This window comes from Miscanthus floridulus, chromosome 17 (assembly GCF_019320115.1).
Source record: "Miscanthus floridulus cultivar M001 chromosome 17, ASM1932011v1, whole genome shotgun sequence".
In the NCBI taxonomy this organism is placed as follows: domain Eukaryota; kingdom Viridiplantae; phylum Streptophyta; class Magnoliopsida; order Poales; family Poaceae; genus Miscanthus; species Miscanthus floridulus.
The window spans coordinates 93,328,210-93,348,003 of record NC_089596.1 but is presented as its reverse complement, the minus strand read 5'-3'; the positions used below and the strand labels follow the sequence as shown (position 1 = coordinate 93,348,003).

Here is a 19,794-nt window from a genome sequence, read left to right as displayed (position 1 = left end):
AAACATGAAACTCAAGTGTCAAGAGTTAAGTTAGAACATTGAAGAGGATGGAAGAAGAGGAACACACATCAACTGGACTGAAGATGACAATGTAAGATTATTAAATTCTTGGTTGAACAACTATGTTGATCCCATAAAAGGCAATGAGAAGAAACTAGAGGGTTTTATTCGAAAGCTTGGAGTACCTTCACTAGGGGATACTCTGATGATATGATCTAAAGGAAGGATCTGAAGGACCAACCCTAATGGTGTAGAATCCTTAAAAGAGGATCTGCCTTTTTCTCCGGTGGTACGCCAGTGCCTTCTTTGCACGCACAACCGTGGCAGGCCCTCCTCCTTGCTTACCATGGTGGATCTCACCATTGCAGGTGCCAGCAAAGGCCAAGGCTTCCTGAACGACCATGCCATGTGCCCTTCGCTCAGCCCCCACATGTCTCTACTCGCTTGCTAGAGTGGATTCGAAGGATTTTGTTGGCGCTATAACCTAACTCTCTCCTCTCTAAGAGGATTGGGGATCGGTTTCTCGCACAACAAACTTTATGGGTGGTTAGGTGATCTTTTTTTCTAGCGAGCCAATCCCACCTTATCTCCTTCATGCGCAGTAAACATTGCTGACCAGACCATAGCTAATGCCGCCAGGGATGGATCCCGCCCCTAATGCCATCTGAGACATACATTGCGCCTGCCCTAACTGAATAGACAAGCAATCATCTTGTCACAGAATACAGTCATGTTGACGTGACTGGTGTTGTGTTGTCATGGAGGAAGGAGGCACAAGGTGATGCACTCCCACGGCTATCGTGATGACAACGGATTGTAGCACGATTATATGATGAAAAATGGATCTAACTCTAAGTATGACCAGAGAAAAGTCTAGGTTGTGGCCAATGCACGGCAGCATAACATTAATCTTTGGGTCCTCAAACCCCTACCGGAGAGATTATGGACATCAATCTCCCTAAGTGCAGCCAATGCGAAAGCATGGATATAACATCTCAAGTGCAGTGTTGTCTCTGCACAGGTCCACAATAATGATTCGCCTTAAGCCACCTTCACCTGGCCCGTCTAACGTTGAGTCAGATGACAAGGACCCCTAAAATCAGACGGCAAGGGTCGACGTCCATCCAGAGAGAGCACCCTTGAAAACTACATTTTTCGATATTTTATATGTATAAGGTCATTTAGTAAATACGACACTTGTCTAATAGGAAACTCAGATTGCATGACTTTCAAACGATGCCGGTGTTACCCTGGCATGTGCTGGCCAATAGGAGGAAGGCCACCTGGTGGCCTCTGCACGAGTATGAATATGCACTTGTATAATAGGTGGATCTTCAACGCGTAATGAAAAGGGCCTGCGTCCGCTTGCCCACGTACCAGAGCGTGTAAAAAAGAGTCACTCCAATTGAATTGGGCCAGGCAGACCCTCACTCTCATTGTCTCACATTCGATAGGATCGATGTGATGACCTTTTGTATATCGCATAAATGGTAAAAAGAAAATGACACGTATCAAAAGATTGACATAGGAGTATAGTTGTTATTAAGACAGATAGTTGTAACGCACGAAATATGAGCCTTCGAATTTATTCATAGTGGACCAAAATAGTAGGCCATTTTCTGTTTTTTAGGACTATACACTTCACTCGTTGGGAAGATATCTACTGAAACACAGCTATATGTCTACGGGGATCGTGCAATATATACAGTGGTATCATCTTCTCGAAATGAGACACAGTATATACAGTTGTATCCAGAGCTCACGGGGGGGCGTCAGAACTCAAAACCCCCGTTCAATTGAACAGATAAAGAAGGCCTTGCCATGTTGTCAAGGGGTGTCTCCAAGGTGATCACTAGTCCCGAACTGCCGACCTGGCCATTCCATTTGGATCGCCCAAGCTGCCAAAGCACCATTCTAGGCCTCAGTTCGCGGTAAGGTGTGCACAGTGCAATTCAATTACAGGCAACTTATTATACATGAGAAGAGGTGGAGTGCTTACAGAGAGAGCTGTGAATGCTGAGGGATGTCTTGAGCAAGAGAAACCACACATTACGCTGAGTTCGTCTTTCAAAGAGTGGACAAACTCGGTGCGTATTCCAGGATCACTTCCTCCAAAAGTGGGGCAAACACTGGTGCATGTACTTTGGTTAATAAGTTCAGAAGTGTGCAACTAAAATAAACTTGGAAAGAAGGGATTGATACAATGGCATGAGAACCACAGTAGTAAAAACCCAAAAGACACTTAAATATCCACCGATGTTTGTACTCATTTAAAGAAGGCCAAAAAGTAAAATGACATAAGCAAGATCAATGAACAAGCTCTCAGGTTGTATTCTATAGTAGAATGTAGTATATCTGCCAAACCTTTCCTGACCAACAAAAATATTTACAAGATGATGCATCCAACAGAAGATGTCACTGTATTGTGACTAACAGCAGGCCACATTTTTACTAAGCTACTCAGAATAACCTCATTTATCTTGAAAAGCAACTGCTAATTATAACTCTGAGCAAATGCTTATATTTATCTACCTGATTTGAATGCTGGGCCTCACCATAAGGCCAGACCTCTTCCATGCTACAGCTTGTGCAACTCCAAATGAAACGGAATTGTCAGGCCACTGAAACGTTGGGGTGAACCTAGTACCTTGTTTGTTCTTCAAAAGAAATGGAGTAGAAATAAGAAGGGGCAGGTGAAGTAATTAGGAACATATCTCAAGAGGATTAAGTGATGCTACAGGTAGCATGCTTACGCATATACTAACCTTGAAAGAGAAGCTCACTCTTGTATCACCAGGACACTTTCCATGTGCTTGGAGTAATCCGCCAAATAAAGGGATTAAACCACTTGCTGTTATCCCCTCACCAGCAACATATGTCAATTGTCCATTTGGAAATTGCACATCCATGAAGGACTGAAACAAAAAGCCAAGCAAAGAGCATAAACAGCAGAAATATGTCATACTGCAGCGGTAAGATGATAATCTGTACTTCTACAAAAGGGCATGTCACAGAAATTATGAGTCCTGCACAGTAATTCTATAAAACTCTAGTTCGAAGTCCCATTTTCCTGCAAGCAGTTAATGGGGGCAATCCTATAAAAACAATATGATAGGAATCATGTATCCTTCAATAGCATGATGGCAAATTTAAACAGGAAAGCTTGTTAACCAGCCAACTAGGCACCAGCTGCCCAGTTATCAGGCCAATGTTCTTATCATATTTTTTTTGAACCGGAGGAAACCCCAATTCTATTAAAGACATAACGGAAATACATCATTCCAAGAGTATACCAGATAGAAAGAACAGAGAGCTAGAAAGCTTAAGAGAGCGGCTACTAAAGGGCAGTTTTAACTTCTACCCATAACATGATGCGGCTAAAACCTGCATAAGCACCACAGAACCTAATGTTCTTATCATATGGAGTGACAATTTGCAAATATCATTCAATCGCATTGTTAATTCGCTAGATATAAATTACTGAATTTTGATAGCAACCACAAATTCGGTAAAAAAAATGTGTAGAACCAATAGGATAAAATGGTGCATTGAGAGACAGGTAAAAGGCATATACACTTACACAAGCTACAGGGTTGAGGCACATCATTGACATCAGCATCCATTTTCTATGCTTTGACCAGATAGCTGGGCATAGGGAGTGCATTCCGTTCTGCAACACGTGCATGAATCTCAATATGGACATGTAATAAAGAACAGCCGGTACAGACACTTGAAGTGCTTGGATAGGCGTAATTGGTACACAAACTGGAAATGCTTGAATATGTGAAATTCTATAGAGAGGGCGGCAGACACAACTATATTAGGTGCTAGACGTCCTCGATTTAGAAGAAATTGGTATGTGTAAAATAATATACTTCTGAGAATAGCAAAAGAATATTACATGCATGACTTTGGCGATAGGGCCAAAATTCAGCAATGTAAATAGTTTATGTAGATATGGATACATAAATAAACAGCAAAAGGTTGATTATCAATCAGTAATGTTCAGAAAGAAGATAAGATAGATAGCTAAGGAAATATAAAGCTTCCATAGAGCTACTTGAGTATTTGAGTGGAAAAACAAAAATATACAACAAAAAATTGAATATCCATCTGTAATGTTCAGAAACGGATATTTAGCTGGGAAATGCAAATCCTCCATAGAGCTACTTGAGCATTTGAGTGCAAAAACATAAAACATAAATAACTGTGAATCATAGCGAATGATTCGCCGGAGAGCATTCTCTAATACCTAATTATACGCTATCACTTGCATGTATGAACTATCCTTCAAACCAAGAACGAGTTCCATCTGCGGTGGATTTTCTATGACCATAAACTACATGCTAAACTTTGAAGCTATCATGGTGTATAGAAAATAATCCAATAGGTTGCTAGTGTTCACAAATCACAAGATAAGTGATGTAACTATACAATTTGAATGGCCACATACATAACACAAAATGACATCAAGCCTAAAGAAAGGGAGGAGAAGTACCTTGCGATCGTAACCATACCAAAGAAGGTGTTGCTTTGACAGATGAACGGGCAAAAGAAGTGTGGAGTCTCGAACAAACAGTAAAGGCCCCAGTTGAACAAGGAAAAGTGGCGAACTATCATTTCCAGAAGTTAAATTGCCACGTGATGACTCTAACCTCCAAAGGTCTCCCCGTGCAACTACTGAACTCTCGAAGTCATGGTGCCTGGTGTTGTAAGTTGCTGAGATATTTACAGTGCCCTGTGCCAGCATAAACAGAAGAGTTATGAGTTATGACTCGTAGATCGGGATTAAAAAAAATACATTTAACACCCATACGACTAGCAGAAGATAAGAAAGAAGTTTTTGATACAGCAACAGCATAATTGAACTGCAGGTAGTGCTAATTACAACCAATTAGTCACAACCAGTTATTAACATAAAGGGCTCATAACAGACACATTAGATGAGTGAGAGCTATTTAAAGCACCAAAGCATAAAAAAGAAGTCAACGTAGACAAATGATATGCAGTTCACCTAAATGCCTAAATCAACCATATAGCCAAAACATCATATTCTTAAGCACAGTTTAGCTCACCAAAATGTTTCAGAACAGAACAGAGCAGTCTAGGTTATCCTGTGACTGAAATGTGTCAGTTATGTGCAAGTTCATCGTCAATCCGATTGATCATACAAACCTTAGCCTTCTCAAAGTTCTCCAACGTCCCAATTTCGCATCCAAATCCGTCTTCGTCCTCATCCAGTCCATCGTCGCCCATGGCCCCAACCGCACCCGCACTAGCTGCAGTGGCACTTCCAGTGGCCGCAGCAGCAGCCGCCGCTGCCACCTCGAGGGACCCTATGTCTACAGCCCTTTCCAAAGGGACATTCGTGGACCCAACCGTCCTCACAGCGAGCGCAGCCTCCCCCTCGTCCGCCGTCACCACGGTCGGCGGCTGTGCGGCTTCCCATTTCAGGAACGGCACAGGCACAGGCACAGGCACCAGTCGCGCGAGCTGCTGAACCGCCGCACCGAGCTCGGACCCCGCCTGCCCGAGCCTGCCGCCGATCTCGACGAGCGACGAGACGGCCACGGCGGGGAGGTCCACGGCCCCGGCCGCGCGGCGCACCCCGCCAACGAAGGGGACAACGGGGAGGTCGATGTCGAAGGGGATTACGATCTTGGGCGGCAACAGCGCCGGCGGCGACCACGGGGGCAGCTGCGGCGGCTGCGCGTGGAGGAGGAGCCCCGAGAAGCCCTGCGCGAGGCGGTCCGCCAGGTCCTGCCCGTGCCGCTGCACGCCCACCCACGACGCCTCGAGCGAGATCTCCATGCTTCCGATCCGATTCGATCGGAGCCCCCCGAGCCCGTAGGCTTCGAGGGGAATGGGGGGGAGGTTTCGCGGAGCCGAGAGGTGTGGAGAGGAAGAAGCGGGTTTAGTGGTGGCGGTGGTGGTGGTGGACTGGTGGTGGGTGATCGGGAGGCGCTGCGACGGCGATAACGTCTTGCTTGTCCCCGACGAGACGACGTGGATGGATGGACGGCTGGATATTAGGGCATGTTTAGTTCAAAAAAAAATTTTACGTCGAATTTTGCGACACATGGAGTACTAAATGTAGACAAAAAAAAATTAATTTCACAGTTAGATGAGAAATCGCGAGACGAAACTTTCAAACCTAATTAATTTATAATTAGACACTAATTATCAAATACAAATGAAAATACTACAGTAGCTAAAATCTAAAAAAAATTGCATCTAAACGCGCCCTAATATCCACGCTATGGGGCCTACATGTTCGCTTCTGTGGTGGGAGCACGTGAGGACATGTCACGCGCGCAATGGAAGATGGTTAGAGCATCTCCACTTGCCTCCTGTTTAGTTCCACTCTAAAATACCAAATTTTTCAAGATTTTCCGTCACATCGAATCTTTAGACGCATGCATGAAGCATTAAATATAAATAAAAAATAAAACTAATTATACAGTTTAGACGAAATTCACGAGACGAATCTTTTAAGCCTAATTAGACTATGATTGGACACTAATTACTAAATAACAACAAAAGTGCTACAGTGGCATTTCGCTAAAAATTTTGCCAACTAAACGGTACCTTGATCGGAACAAGTAATCTCATTTCCCTGCAACCAATAATCATAAGAAAGATCTAAGACAAAAAACCAGGCTCCAATAGATTTCCTTCTCAAGTCTCTAATTTTTTTCCTTAATTGAGAAAACTAATCTCTCAATCCCTTAAAGAAAGGGGAACAGCTAGATATTTTTTTCAATCCCCTTTCCTATTCCTCTCTCACTGACCAGCAGGACCCACGCTCTTGAGCGACATCGGCACATAGCCGCGCCGTGCACGCCGTGCGCCGAACGGGAGGTGACGCCGCCGCGCCAGGTGGACCGCAACCACGCGCACATATGGGACGGCCGCCGCCGCGCCATGGCCCGTCGGCCAGCTTGTTATGCCCTAGCGAGACAAGATGACTGTTGCCATGCCACGCGCGTTTGCGCGAACCTCGCCCGTCACTTCGCCGTGGCTCACGCCGAGCATGCCGGTACCGCACCGCGCGCTCTTGCGCAAGCTCCGCACACCGCCATGCCCCATGCCTAGGTTAGCCCGTCGTTGTTGCGTGCCGCTATGGATAGGAGAGAAACGAGAAAGGAGAGGAAGGAGGAAGACAGATTGCAGATTGATTTGGCATTGACATGTGGGGTTCACGTACATAAAGGGATGAGATTTCCTCAATCAGACGGAGCACATATCTCCTATCCAGTGTAATCCAGTTTTTTTAATCTCCTATACTAAATTTTAAGAGAAAGGGGAAAGAGGATCTAACGGAGACAAACTAACTCCAGTCCTCTACTTTGATCTCTATTTTTTTATTAAATTTATCGGTACTTGATCCTGTCTTGAGTTTTTATCCTAATTCTGGTGTCTACAAAATTCTAGCTCTAACAAGAAATTATAGTCCGGTAATCCACTACAAGTTTTATTTTTTTCCGAAATGTCTATTCTCATACCTTGTCTAGGTGATATATGGATCCTTTCAATTGGTCAAAAAGAAAGAGACAAAGATGGTTGCACCCATGTGAATAGATAATGAGAAATGACATGAAAACTTAAGTGGTTGAAATAGACATATCTTTTTCATATTGAGTATAAGTATGGCATACTATCAAGAAGGAGGCAACATGAATAGTTCGACAAGTTTCAACTGCTCAAACTAAACGAACACCAAGTGCAAACATGAGAGAAACCTTCACATAACACGTACATTTGATAGTATCAAATTTTGTTTTTTACTTGGGATGGCGAGCCCTCCGAATAAGCTTTCCGCAGAGTCCAAGATCATTGAAATCGAAGTTTTGAGTAAAAAGTTATGACACTTTTTGTTGAAGTTTTGCATTTTTTATTGCAACGACTAGTTTCATGTGCCTGCATTTATACTCCTTCCCCTTCATTTGGAGGGTTGATGGCTTTGTGCATGAACTAGAGACATTGCAGAGGCCTTGTGGCACTGTCCAAAACCCTCTTCGTAGGTTTGTGTGATTTATGAGAAATCTAAAGAGTTGGGTTGAAAGATTTAGGGTCCCTTTAAAATGCAGGAATTTTGCAACAATAGTATAAGAATTTCACATGAATCGGTTCATTTTAATAGGAAAACAGAGGAAAACAAGACAAAATCCTGCTTTTCTGAAGTGGGGCCTAGTGGTTGAGAGCAAGAGTGAGCAACCAAATCAGGAACACTTATGGGCTTCTTGAAGCATATATTATTTTTTGAGGTTAAACCTCCTAGATGGCTAGATGTTGTCAGGCAAGCTCCTATCCTTATTTTGAGCTACGTGAAAGTTTGTGAAAGCCTCGACTTTCCCTCAAGAACGAAAGAATTCCAATAGTGAAGCAAGGAAAGAGACAATGCTAGATCTAGACCTTTGGTGGTCGCTCACGGCCCCTTGGAAGGAGCCAAACTTTATGAAACAAATCTTTGAATTTTCATTTAGCTTTGCTTACTTTTGAGTTCTTGCTTTGATTTGTGTTTCCCACTCAAACTACTTGATTGTGTGTGTTTATGAGTGTAGGTGCATTGTGGAATTGCTATTTTCAAGTTGTTCTCCTTTTTTGCTAAACTTATGCAAAAATGTGGAAGTTTCGCAAAAGTGTGATTCTGCAAAAGTGCTGAAGTTGTGCACCTAGCTAATCCGTTGAGAGATTTTGTTGTTAAATTCTAGAAACACGTATTAACTCCACTCTAGATGACATCCTATCCTTTCAAGGGTGTTGAAAAAGTCTCATAGGATAATCTAGTGATGGCATTTTTTGTCTCTATATGTCGTCTTCCAGTGATAACTAGAAGTGAAGCACAAAGTATTAAATGATCATAGTATGATCTAATGTTAGCATTTGTGCGTCATCTTATCATCTGGTGTTCACAAACTATTTCTAATGGCTAGTTGTACTAATAGGATAATCAAATGATGGTATTTTTTGGTCGCAATATCATTTGTGATTGAAAAAATGTGTATTTGGAGCAATGGCTAGTTGGTTTGCTTGTGCTATTTATATTACTCCAGCTGGACACTTCAATTGTGTTGGAGACATGAGAGCCTAGAGGAACTTGCTATTTTTGAAATACACTCCAACCACATATGAGAGCATAGCTATCATATCTATGGTTTGTAATCACGCATAGTTCTTTATTCAGTGAGTGTTTAGGCCTTTAGATCAAGAGCTAGACAGAGATCGCTTTGTGCTCCTTATAATGTTGGTGTGCTAAAGCCTTTGAGAGTCTTAGTGACTCTCCAACAACGTCGAGGATCTTTCGAGCTTCAAGTGGAGCGATAGAGACACCGTCTACAGGGGATGATGCAACCCCCACCTTGGTGGACAAGGACCATAGTGGATGACACCTTGGTGACTGAGAGAGTTAGTTGACAAGTAGTGAGCCTAAGTGGCTTGCGTGAGAGCCTTTGTGACTAGCCCAATGTCATGACTGAAGGAAAGCTTGTTGACCAAGAGCATGTGCTTAGTAAAGTTCCAACGTCGTGTCTTGGGAGTTTGCTCTTTCCTAGTTAATCTTTACTTACAATAGTTATGCTTCCACTCATGTGTTTATGTGTCTATACCTTTCCTAGAGTAGTTTAGAATATATAGTTGATAGGTTTGACTACAAATTGCAAAACTTTTTTTTGCTATTTAAGTGAAAACATTAGATAAACCATAAATGCACATCTTGCTAGTTAAATTATTGCGTATCTTAATATTTTTTTTTTAATTCAAACGGGGGAGAGCTTCCCCACTAGATTTTTATTCCAAATGAGAGCTCCAGCTAATTTAAGCTATCAGGAAGTTACAAGAGAGGAGGCAGCGATGCCAATTGTTAGGCTGTTTACATCATGATCGTGACTTAGGCGTTTGCGCCAAATTACAAAATCATCACCGACCTTAGAAATAATATCTTAATAGTTCGATTTTATATATTTATCTAGTGTCGTCATAGGTCGAAAAACTTTTAGTGACCTAATTCACCCCTTCCTCTCTTGGATCCCATCGAGCTCCCCCTTCTTCTTTCAACCTCCTTGTCTTGGGAATGAGGCTATTTGGCTTGTTTAAAGAAAGAATTTGTTTTCCACGACATTATGAAGTGGTTATTTTACAAAATAGTACATGTCTTTCTGCTATGCGCATGAGCATCTAATCACGTTGCATCTCTCATGGTAGAAGAGCACAAACTCTTTTAAGCATGCAGTCCCTCAAGTTCAAATTATGATTTACTTTGATTTTGTCTTAAATCAAACTTCTTAACTTATCAAGTTTATAAAAAAATACACCAACATCTAATTATTAGTTCTATTAAATAAATTCTCCACGAAACACATTTTGACAGTGTGTTTATTTGAACAGGTAGATGTTGTAGTTGATAAGTCTTTTATTCGAGGTAGTTTAGAGATTTAAATATTTATTTTAAGTTCTCAGATTTTAACAATTAAAATTTATAATTTTTATATGACTTTAGATATCGACATATTCCCTCCGTCGTAAAAAGAATGCAATTTTCGTTTTGGACCTAGACACGCGCTTGTCCGGGTTCAAAACAAAAAATGTATTTTTTTAAGACAGTAGGAGTAGATCGTAGATTATGTTGGTTCTTGTGCGTAGGGATGGGAATGCGTCGGGTTTGGTGCCGGTGGAGTAAAAACTTGCCCTCGACAATGTCCGTGATACTTGGCTACACCCGTCTTAATGAGACCCGCGGGTGGAATATCACACCCACACCCGCGGTGTGTCAATAAGAAGCTAATATATAACAAAAAAATTATAAAAGTTGAGAGAAATAACACATAATTATCAATTTATCATAAAAAAACAATGAATCAAAAGTTCACAGCAACTTAAATCTAGTCTAGCATAGTACATACTATGTAGACAACATAGTCCATACAAAACATACTATTTTTACACAGATTTATACCAAATATTAGTTTTGGACCTCTAATTATAGATGAAAAAAAATACAAAAACATAGGCTTTGGGCTCCACGAGTCACCCGTGGGTGAAATATGACAAGCGCACCCCACCCTACACCATCACGGGCCCTGACCCGAGCGGATGTGACTGCCATCCAGAGTGCGTATCAGCTGTTCTTTCTCTTTATTTTTTGGACTATGATCAGGCATGTCCTTTTTGTTCAACTCCATCTTTGCACGTGTTAGTGAAGTTTGAAAATACGGTCCTCGTTTTTTTTAGTGAACTCGACATTATTGCCTCCAGAAAAGTTGCTTCCAGAATCTTGGGTTTCTATCTAGTTCCTCGTCAGCAAATTTACAAAAACGAAAATTCTATTGTCCCATCATCCATGGCCAACTTTATCCAGAGCTGGAGAGTCATAATACTTGACAGTGGTATCTATCTATAAATTTGTCCAGAAGTAGACTTCCGAGTTTGGGTATGTTTGCTTTTCACCCAAATATGCTATGCATTAGTCAAGCCAAAACTTAGCGGTAGCTAATTTTTTAAGGGAAAATTAGTCTGGTAGCATTGAAAGATCGCCGTATCCGGAAAATACCATCGAAATTTTGCCGCTCCGTAAAATACCATCGAAGGAATGCAATGTCACCTGGATATAGCATTCCGTCACGTTTGGAGCAAACGCCGTCGCCTCCGTCAAGCTCGTCCCCTTCTCCTTCCTGTGCTCCGATCCTGTCACGAACTCAGCTGAACCCTCTCTTCGTACTACGTCTTGCAGGCCTCCGACCGACGTCTCCAGCGACCTCACCGTCGAGGTCGGCACCTCCAGCTTCGCGCTCCACAAGGTGAGAGACTGAGAGCTCCTTGGCCTTGCACAAGAACGCGGCAGAAAACCAAAACGATGTGCTAACGCCGACGGCATAGCTGTTCGCGCAGTTCCCGCTGGTGTCCCGGAGCGGCAAGATCCGGCGGCTCGTCGCGGAGGCCAAGGACGCCAAGCTGGCGCGGCTCAACCTGCACGGCACCCTGGGGGGCGCGCCGGCGTTCGAGCTCGCCGCCAAGTTCTGCTACGGCGTCCACGTGGACGTCACGGTCGCCAACGTCGCCATGCTGCGCTGCGCCACGCACTACCTGCAGATCACCGACGACTTCTCCGATAAGAGCCTGGAGCTCCGCGCCGAGGCGTTCCTCCGCGACGTGGTGCTCCCCAGCATTGCCAGCTCCGTCGCCGTGCTCCGCAGCTGCGAGGCGCTACTCCCGGCCACCGAGGACGTCGGCCTCGTGCCCCGCCTCATCGCCGCCATCGCTAGCAACGTGTGCAAGGAGCAGATCACGTCGGGGCTGTCCAAGCTGGACCAGTGCGCGGCGCAGCTGAAGCCCGCCGCGGCGTTCGCCGACCTCGACACGCAGGGCGACTGGTGGGGCAAGTCGGTGGCCGCGCTCGGCCTCGACTTCTTCCAGCGCCTGCTGTCCGCGGTCAAGGCCAAGGGGCTCAAGCAGGAGACGGTGACCCGGATCCTCATCAACTACGCGCAGAACTCGCTGCACGGGCTCATGGCCAGGGACGTGCACAGATGCGGCGGCGGCGCCGCGAACGCTGACGCTGTCAAGAAGCAGCACGCCGTCGTGGAGGCCATCGTGGGCCTGCTCCCGGCGCAGTCCAAGAAGAGCCCCGTGCCGATGGCCTTCCTCTCGGGGCTCCTCAAGACGGCGATGTCGGTGTCCGCGTCCAGCATCTGCAGGGCTGACCTGGAGAAGCGGATCGGCATGCAGCTGGACCAGGCCATCCTGGAGGACATACTCATCGCCGCCGGCGCAGGCGCGGGCGCGGCCACGCCGGGGCACGGGCAGCAGCACGCGCTGTACGACACGGACGTGGTGGTGCGCATCTTCTCGGTGTTCCTCAACCTCGACGACGACCACAACGAGGAGGACGCCGGGTTCGACTACGACAGCCCGCGGTCGCCCAAGCAGAGCCTCCTGGTGAAGGCTGCCAAGCTGCTGGACAGCTACCTCGCGGAGGTGGCGCTCGACTCCAACATCCTCCCGTCCAAGTTCATCTCCCTCGCCGAGCTGCTCCCGGACCACGCTCGCGTCGTCACCGACGGCCTCTACCGCGCCGTCGACATCTTCCTCAAGACACGCACCGATGCAGCCTGCTTTAATTTCCTTCGCCTAGCCAGAATCAGAAGGCAGCTAGCTTAACGTGCTTGTGCACCAGCCCGCGATTCCGCCCGCAGCAGCCAGACGCCGGAGCTCGCTGCCATGGCCCCCGCTTGGAGCGGAGGCAGCGGCCGCGCTCACCTCAGGAAGGAGAAGGGGACGAGCTTGACGGAGGCGACGGCGTTTGCTCCAAACGTGACGGAATGCTATATACAGGTGACCTTGTGTTCTTTTGATGGTATTTTACGGAGCGGCAAAATTTCAATGGTATTTTCCGGATACGGCGATCTTTCAATGCTACCGGACCAATTTTCCCATTTTTTAACGAAATTGGTGACTATGGTAAAGCTAACCCAATGAAGATCGATGTTGATGAAAGTAGCCAAAATTTAGCACGTACGTCATCCGTAGCACACATGGTTCACCAATCAACCCCCCCCCCCCCCCCCCCCCCCCCCCCCCCCCCCCCCGGCTCAAATGATCTTTTATTTACCGTCACATGTTTAGTCATGTGCACCGCAAAAAAGTCTCGTGCCTTTTTCATTCACAAAAAAGGACAACGTATATATGTACGTGATACGTGGATGTGTACTCGAGCCGTACATGGATTTACAAAGCCAAGAATTATTATGTAACCACAAACATATTTCTTTTTGCTTGTTTTATATTTTGAAACCGATGACAAAATGCAGGTACGTACACTGTTACTGCCCATCACATGTTTATATATAGTGATGAGAAGTGAGAGAACATCCTCTTATCGCGTCACGAGTTGAAACCAACCGCCGAGGGTTCATACGACATGCCACTCGCGCGCCGCCCTTCTAGATTACCGGTAGTACTTACTGCTACTACAGGAGTATTTATTATTACTACTCCTTCCTATACGTCGCAGGTAGGTATACACGCGGACGCGGACGCGGCAGGGCAAGCACAAGTTGCAGAATCTAGAAGACGAACTACTAGGTAATCTCGCTCGTGCAGATAAAATAAAGAACAAACCCCTGATAGCCTGATCCTGCAGGGCATCAGAAGTCCATGCTCATGCATCTAGAAGAAGCATGATAGGAACCCTCAGAAACACTCAGCAACAACCTGAACTGAAGCCGAGGTCAGCCCGCCCCTTCCGATCCGCGCGGCGGGTGACACCATAGCTGACGTTTTTCAGCGGCTAGCTCCATCGCCATCGCACGCACAGGATTACTATTGCCATGCTTCTCAGTCTTGTAGTTGGTTCATTCTTGAGGACAAAGTTACTGTAATGAAGAAGAATTAGAAGAAGGGATAGCACACGCAGCGCCCACAGCGCGGACATAGGGGAAGGGAACCGTTGACACGCAAAAATGTCCCGACATGAAAATTGGGTTGCACCGTCAAGTTCATAGCATAGAAGACGTGCTAGAGGATATTTGGCACAACACAACTTGAAACACGGAGCAAAAAGGAGAAGACGACGACGCTGCCCTGCCGAAGCCGGATAGGCCAGCCACCAAACTAAAGCCGGCTAGGCCGCCAGGCCGGGTGCCCAAAGCCAGCCTCCCTGTTGCCGGTTTTTAATCTATTTTGACGTAAAGTTTTTGGAGAACACGTTTTGGTGCCATCGCACAGAATTATCGCCATGCTTATGAGTCTCAGTTGGTTCATTCTTGGCTCTTGGTGACAAAGTTAATTAAGGAAGAAGAATAAGAAGAAGGGATGGCACACGCAGCGCCCGCGGCGCGGACACAGGGAAGGGTACGAAGCGTCCAAGCCCGCCGTCGCCGTCGCCGTCGTATCGGCGTGGTTGTGGTTCTGTCTACAAATCTGCTTGTCCGTGCGCTCGTAGCCACTCGATCGCTTGGCGATCCACGATCCTCTTTTTCCACGGCGCACGGCCGGCACCAGCGCACCGCTGAAAAGTCTCCCCCTGGAATGGTCGCCCGCCGAGACCGAGCTCACGTTCACATCCTGCCCGCGATGACCCGACGAGCGACTTGCCCGGAAAAAAAAGGCGTCTCGCTCGTCGCTGCCAGTAGGATCTCGGGTGTGCCTCGCTCGTTTGTTAGCTACAGGTACTCCTCGGCATTCGGCAATTAGCTTCTTGGCTGCTTCAGCTCCGTCTTCCAAGCGACGCGCAGGGGGGTGTTGGAAGATTCCTGCAGGCTCCTGAAGCTGACCGACGTCATTGGAGAGCGACGGTCTCCACGTCGGAGCACATGCACATCATGACAGCACACTGACGGTCGCCTGTTGCTGTTCCAGTCACGAAGACGACCGACGGGGAGACTGGTCCGGCCAACAGCTAGCGAACGCTGCTGGCTCGCTGCTGGTGCCTGGTGCCTGGTGCTGACCGAGACCGAACCTTTGCCCGTGCGCGCTGGCTGGCTGGCTGGCGGCGAACTTTGACTGCCCGTCCGCCCTCCCGACCGGTTTCCCCATTCTAGAAGCAAGTTGGGGGCCAAGGGGCCACGGAGCGGCCAAGGGGCCAACGCATTGGCCAGTCAAACCTCACACGCCCCATGCAACGACCAGCCGCCGATGCGCCCAGGATGCGCGCGGGCGCCAGCGAGCGAGCCCAGCCCCATCCACGTCCACGTCCACGTCGTCGTCGTCGTCCGAGTCCCGGTGGCCGCGCACCCAGACACACGCGACCCCCTTATAAGACCGCGGCGCGACGGCGCACGCCACTCCCCCTCGATTCATCGGCCCCTTCGCTCGCTCGTCTGAGCTGATGCGAGCCAGCGAACCGCGCGAAATCCTAGCAAGTTGCCGCGGTCTCGTGCCCGCCAACCGGACGGCCAGGCTTCCGTGACCTCCCTTCCCCTTCCGTAGCTCTTGCTTTCGTCGTCGTCGGCCCGTTTCCAGCCAAAGGCCAAGGAGGAAGGAGGAGTAACTAAAATAACTACTTATAGGTGAGTCGACGCTGCTTCTCTTTTATATCCTTATTTAAAATGGGAAGAAAAATTCCTCTCTACTCGAAAACTTGTGCTTGATTCTTACTTAGAATCCTGACTGGAGCTGGACCCGAATCAATCGACCGCTGCGCTGTGCCTAGTTGCTTCTTAATTTGCATTCAGATTCCTTCTTCGCTTCTACGCTGCGGTTGGTTACCTGATCGACGCGTCTGTATCTATGTGTGTTCTTGCAGCACAAGCAGCCCACCGGAAAGTCGCCGTCGTTGCGGCAGTTTGGCGAGAATTTTTCGCCAGACTTCAGTGTGAAACCTGGCGCGGAGGGACCTGACGACGCCCAGTCCATTCTGGTGGGTAAGAGTAAAGACAGAGAGTTGGGAAGCGGCGTTGAGACCCAGTGAATTCCTGCACACGCACGCACGCCCTTCATTAGTTAGTCGGTGAGAGCGAGGGAGAGACAGAGGAGGTGGAGGGACGCCGGCCGGCATGGAGAGGTCCAACTCGCACGGCGGCAGCGGCGGCGGAGGCGGGACGAGCTCGCCGCCGCCGTTCCTCATCAAGACCTACGAGATGGTGGAGGACCCGGCGACCAACCACGTCGTGTCGTGGGGCCCCGGCGGCGCCAGCTTCGTGGTGTGGAACCCGCCGGACTTCTCGCGGGACCTGCTGCCCAAGTACTTCAAGCACAACAACTTCTCCAGCTTCATCAGGCAGCTCAACACATACGTGAGTCACTCTAATCTCTGTCGCTCCATGTGTCATGTGTGTGACCCACTTCTTCGTCTCGAATTTTGCTGTGAAGAGATGTTGCTGTGGCGCGTCGATTTTCACCATTTCGTTTCCGTCTTCTTTTCTAGACGATGTGCCTTTTCCGTGGCAGTTTTTGCATGTTTTTAGTTGGCACCAAACACGTGCTTCGAGTTTCAGTGCTGGAAACAGAATCCCTACTGTGAACGGTCATGATGTGGCATGGCATTCAATTTAAAAAGTTTCGTTTAAACTTATCAGCCGGCTTTATCAACTAGAATCTACAATATTTTTCTCTCATAATAAAACAGCTTCAGCCGGCTTTAATACCAGCCGAACAGACCCTTTGCAAGGAATCCTGTGTGCTCTGTTTCTAGTTCTTCTGTACAAGAAGCCCATGTTTTCTATTCACTTTTTCAGCATGCTCCATAGCTGCTCATCCTCAAGGTTAGAGGTGGGACTTGGGCCATGTCGTGCCCTCTACGCACGGCGGGACGTACTGATATGGCACGGTAAATCTTTTCTTCGGCTCAAGCATGGCCCGTGGTACGTCGGCACGTCTTCGGGTCGTGTCAACCCAAGCACGGCTCTCGAAATATCTCTGCTAGTTTTTTTTTTTTTTTTGCTCGTGACATAAAAAATATATATCTTGTGTGCACCATTTTCGTGTCGTGCCGGCCTAACCACGACAAAAAATGAGGGCCGGGCCATGTAACCCGCCATGCCGAGATCCTAGGCACGTCACGACCCTCGTGTTCGCATCGTGCCGGTACGGTCCAAAATATTTTGTGCTATGACGTGCTAAGAGACCGTGCCATATGACCCACCCTCAAATGGCACGGCCAAGTCCCAGCTCTACTCAGGGTCATCTAGATAATTTTGCCGCGGTTCAAAACTGCTATTGCAAGTCAGCATGCAATTTTCCATGCTTCATCTGAACAAAATGCTACCATTCTCTTTTCCCTTCCGTCCTTGTGCAGCATGTTCATGTCATTGTCAAGGCAATGCCAGGACTGTCTGGTACCAAGTTAGCAAATTTAATCTACCATGGAATTGTAAAGCTTTAATTAAAGTGACAAATCTTTTTAACAGTTGGCTCCTCATGGTTTATCTGTCTGTCTTCACTTTCTGCTTGCAAACTTCATTTTACTTTCAGGGTTTCCGAAAGATCGATCCAGAGAGATGGGAGTTCGCCAACGACGACTTCATAAGGGGACACACGCACCTTCTGAAAAACATCCACCGGCGCAAGCCGGTGCATAGCCACTCGCTGCAGACCCAAGTGAACGGGCCGCTAGCGGAGTCCGAGAGGCGGGAGCTGGAGGACGAGATCAACAGGCTCAAGTACGAGAAGAGCCTGCTGCTGGCCGATCTCCAGAGGCAGAACCAGCAGCGGTGCGGGATCAACTGGCAGATGCAGGCGTTGGAGAGCAGGCTGGTGCAGATGGAGGAGCGCCAGAGGAACATCGTGGCCTCCCTGTGTGACATCCTGCAGAGGCACGGGGTTGTTCCGGGCTCGACGACGCTGGTGGAGACGGCGGCGGACCACTTCAGCAAGAAGAGGAGGGTTCCGAAGATCGATTTCTTCGTCGACGACGAACCCAAGGTCGAAGAACAGCAGGTGCCGTTGTTCCTGCAGACAGTGGGCGCAGCAGAAACACCAGGCATGTCTCCGATCCACCTTTTGAATGCTGAGCCGTTTGAGAAGATGGAGCTGGCCTTGATGTCGCTGGAGAATTTCTTCCAGAGGGCAACCCATGCGTCTCCTCAAGACATGTACGCTGGTGGTGCTGCTGAACCACCCAGCCCTGCTCTGAGTCTTGGCGAGATGCTCTCAGTCTCAGCACCAATGGATACCAGTATCAATCTGCAGTCATCAGCTTGCCAGAATCCCTTTGCTTCGACCTCAGGGCAGGACCAGTCGTCTTGTCCATTGGCGGAAGCAGAACCTCCGAGCTACGCCCAGAGCCCGATGCTGCCGATGGCACAGCTCCATGAATATGCTGCCCATAGAACAGCTGAAGTCGATATGAACTCTGACACCACAACCGGCGACACCTCACAAGATGAGACCACCAGTGAAACTGGAGGCTCCCATGTGCCGGCCAAGGTGAACGATGTATTCTGGGAACAGTTTCTCACAGACAAAGAGGGTAAAAGCGAGGCAACAGAAGCAAAGGAAGATCTGAAAACTGCCGTAGACCGCAGCTGTCTTCGTCTCCAGGACAATGTTGATCAGATTACTGAGCAGATGGGGCAGCTTGATTCAGCTGAGAACCACTCTTATGCACCCCAGAATTACTGATATCACAACATCGGTGCTGATCCATATAGTCCATTTGTAAAGCTATAGCAATGTACATTATAGACTAGTTTAGGCCACCTTGATAGTATAGCTAGCTGAGTCTTTTCTAGCATTTCTTATTGTAAAAAGTAAAATTATCTGCTGACCCATGTACATTATGTCCTTGCGCTGAAATCGATTATGTAGAGCTAGAGGAGCACAGATTCAGTTATTTGCAGTCTCTAAGCTCTTCCGTTGTTGTGCTTGTGTGTGCCCTTTCTGATAAATCCTCTGGGATGCATCTTATATAATACCTAAAACAGTAATCTTATCTGATGATTGCGCACTTGCTGTGACATCTAATTACTGTCTCTCCTGTTATGATGCATGACTGCATGGAGCAAAATGAGCACCGACCTTTAGTGTCAGAGTTAACCCTGGTATGTCAACGGACAAACTTTCTTTCCAATTTTCAATGGGACAATTCTCGGTCTGGGTATATCATGCTAGCACGATTGCCTTAGGGCGTGTTCGGTTAGCTGATTCCAGGCCAGGAACAATACCAGGTTTACTTGATTAGTACGGGTACAAAGCTAGTACAAATTAAGCTAGTTGTTCCAGCTGGATTTTTTCCAGAGAGTGATTCCCTACTAACCGAACATGCCCTTAAAGGGATATCATGTCCCAGGAGGCCAGGACTAAAGAAAGGCCAAAAATTTTTGAGGAAGAAGGCCTAGGGCTCAAAGAACTCTCAGCTGC

At 47.3% G+C, this 19,794-nt stretch overlaps 3 protein-coding genes across 4 annotated transcripts; 2 read left to right on the top strand and 1 right to left on the bottom strand.

Annotated features, from left to right (window-relative positions):
- Positions 1-1,555: 1,555 nt before the first annotated feature.
- LOC136516722 (uncharacterized) lies at positions 1,556-5,971 on the bottom strand. Its single transcript, XM_066510201.1, has 7 exons — positions 5,176-5,971; positions 4,499-4,738; positions 3,581-3,670; positions 2,766-2,915; positions 2,533-2,657; positions 2,000-2,129; positions 1,556-1,898 (listed from the first exon to the last, which is right to left on the bottom strand). The coding sequence occupies exons 1-7, from the start codon at positions 5,809-5,811 to the stop codon at positions 1,773-1,775; spliced, it is 1,497 nt and encodes a 498-aa protein (XP_066366298.1). The 5' UTR covers positions 5,812-5,971; the 3' UTR covers positions 1,556-1,772.
- LOC136515997 (BTB/POZ domain-containing protein At1g03010-like) lies at positions 5,864-13,155 on the top strand. The gene is made up of 3 exons (XM_066509423.1): positions 5,864-6,034; positions 11,610-11,795; positions 11,887-13,155. Exons 1-3 carry the CDS (start codon positions 5,864-5,866, stop codon positions 13,153-13,155), a joined length of 1,626 nt encoding a protein of 541 aa, XP_066365520.1.
- Positions 13,156-14,996: 1,841 nt separating this feature from the next.
- On the top strand, positions 14,997-19,292 carry LOC136518294 (heat stress transcription factor A-4d-like). 2 transcript variants are annotated; one of them, XM_066511940.1, is made up of 3 exons: positions 14,997-16,004; positions 16,241-16,730; positions 17,908-19,292. In XM_066511940.1, the coding sequence occupies exons 2-3, from the start codon at positions 16,491-16,493 to the stop codon at positions 19,054-19,056; spliced, it is 1,389 nt and encodes a 462-aa protein (XP_066368037.1). In that variant the 5' UTR covers positions 14,997-16,004; positions 16,241-16,490; the 3' UTR covers positions 19,057-19,292. The 2 variants fall into 2 exon arrangements, with proteins under 2 accessions (XP_066368037.1, XP_066368038.1); XM_066511941.1 differs by lacking the exons at positions 14,997-16,004; positions 16,241-16,730 and adding an exon at positions 16,982-17,332.
- Positions 19,293-19,794: the final 502 nt, after the last annotated feature.

What these genes read in the sequence shown, in the direction of transcription:
- LOC136516722 (XM_066510201.1), bottom strand. Translation starts at nt 5,811, where the DNA reads ATGGAGATCTCGCTCGAGGCGTCGTGGGTGGGCGTGCAGCGGCACGGG. An exon ending in GAGTGAGCTTCTCTTTCAAG is followed by an intron (nt 2,658 to 2,765) that starts GTTAGTATATGC and finishes TTTCTTTTGAAG; the next exon opens with AACAAACAAGGTACTAGGTT. An exon ending in AGGCCCAGCATTCAAATCAG is followed by an intron (nt 2,130 to 2,532) that starts GTAGATAAATAT and finishes TACATGCACCAG; the next exon opens with TGTTTGCCCCACTTTTGGAG.
- LOC136515997 (XM_066509423.1), top strand. Translation starts at nt 5,864, where the DNA reads ATGGGGGGGAGGTTTCGCGGAGCCGAGAGGTGTGGAGAGGAAGAAGCG. An exon ending in ATGGACGGCTGGATATTAGG is followed by an intron (nt 6,035 to 11,609) that starts GCATGTTTAGTT and finishes ACCTGGATATAG; the next exon opens with CATTCCGTCACGTTTGGAGC. An exon ending in CCAGCTTCGCGCTCCACAAG is followed by an intron (nt 11,796 to 11,886) that starts GTGAGAGACTGA and finishes CTGTTCGCGCAG; the next exon opens with TTCCCGCTGGTGTCCCGGAG.
- LOC136518294 (XM_066511940.1), top strand. Translation starts at nt 16,491, where the DNA reads ATGGAGAGGTCCAACTCGCACGGCGGCAGCGGCGGCGGAGGCGGGACG. An exon ending in TCAGGCAGCTCAACACATAC is followed by an intron (nt 16,731 to 17,907) that starts GTGAGTCACTCT and finishes TTTTACTTTCAG; the next exon opens with GGTTTCCGAAAGATCGATCC.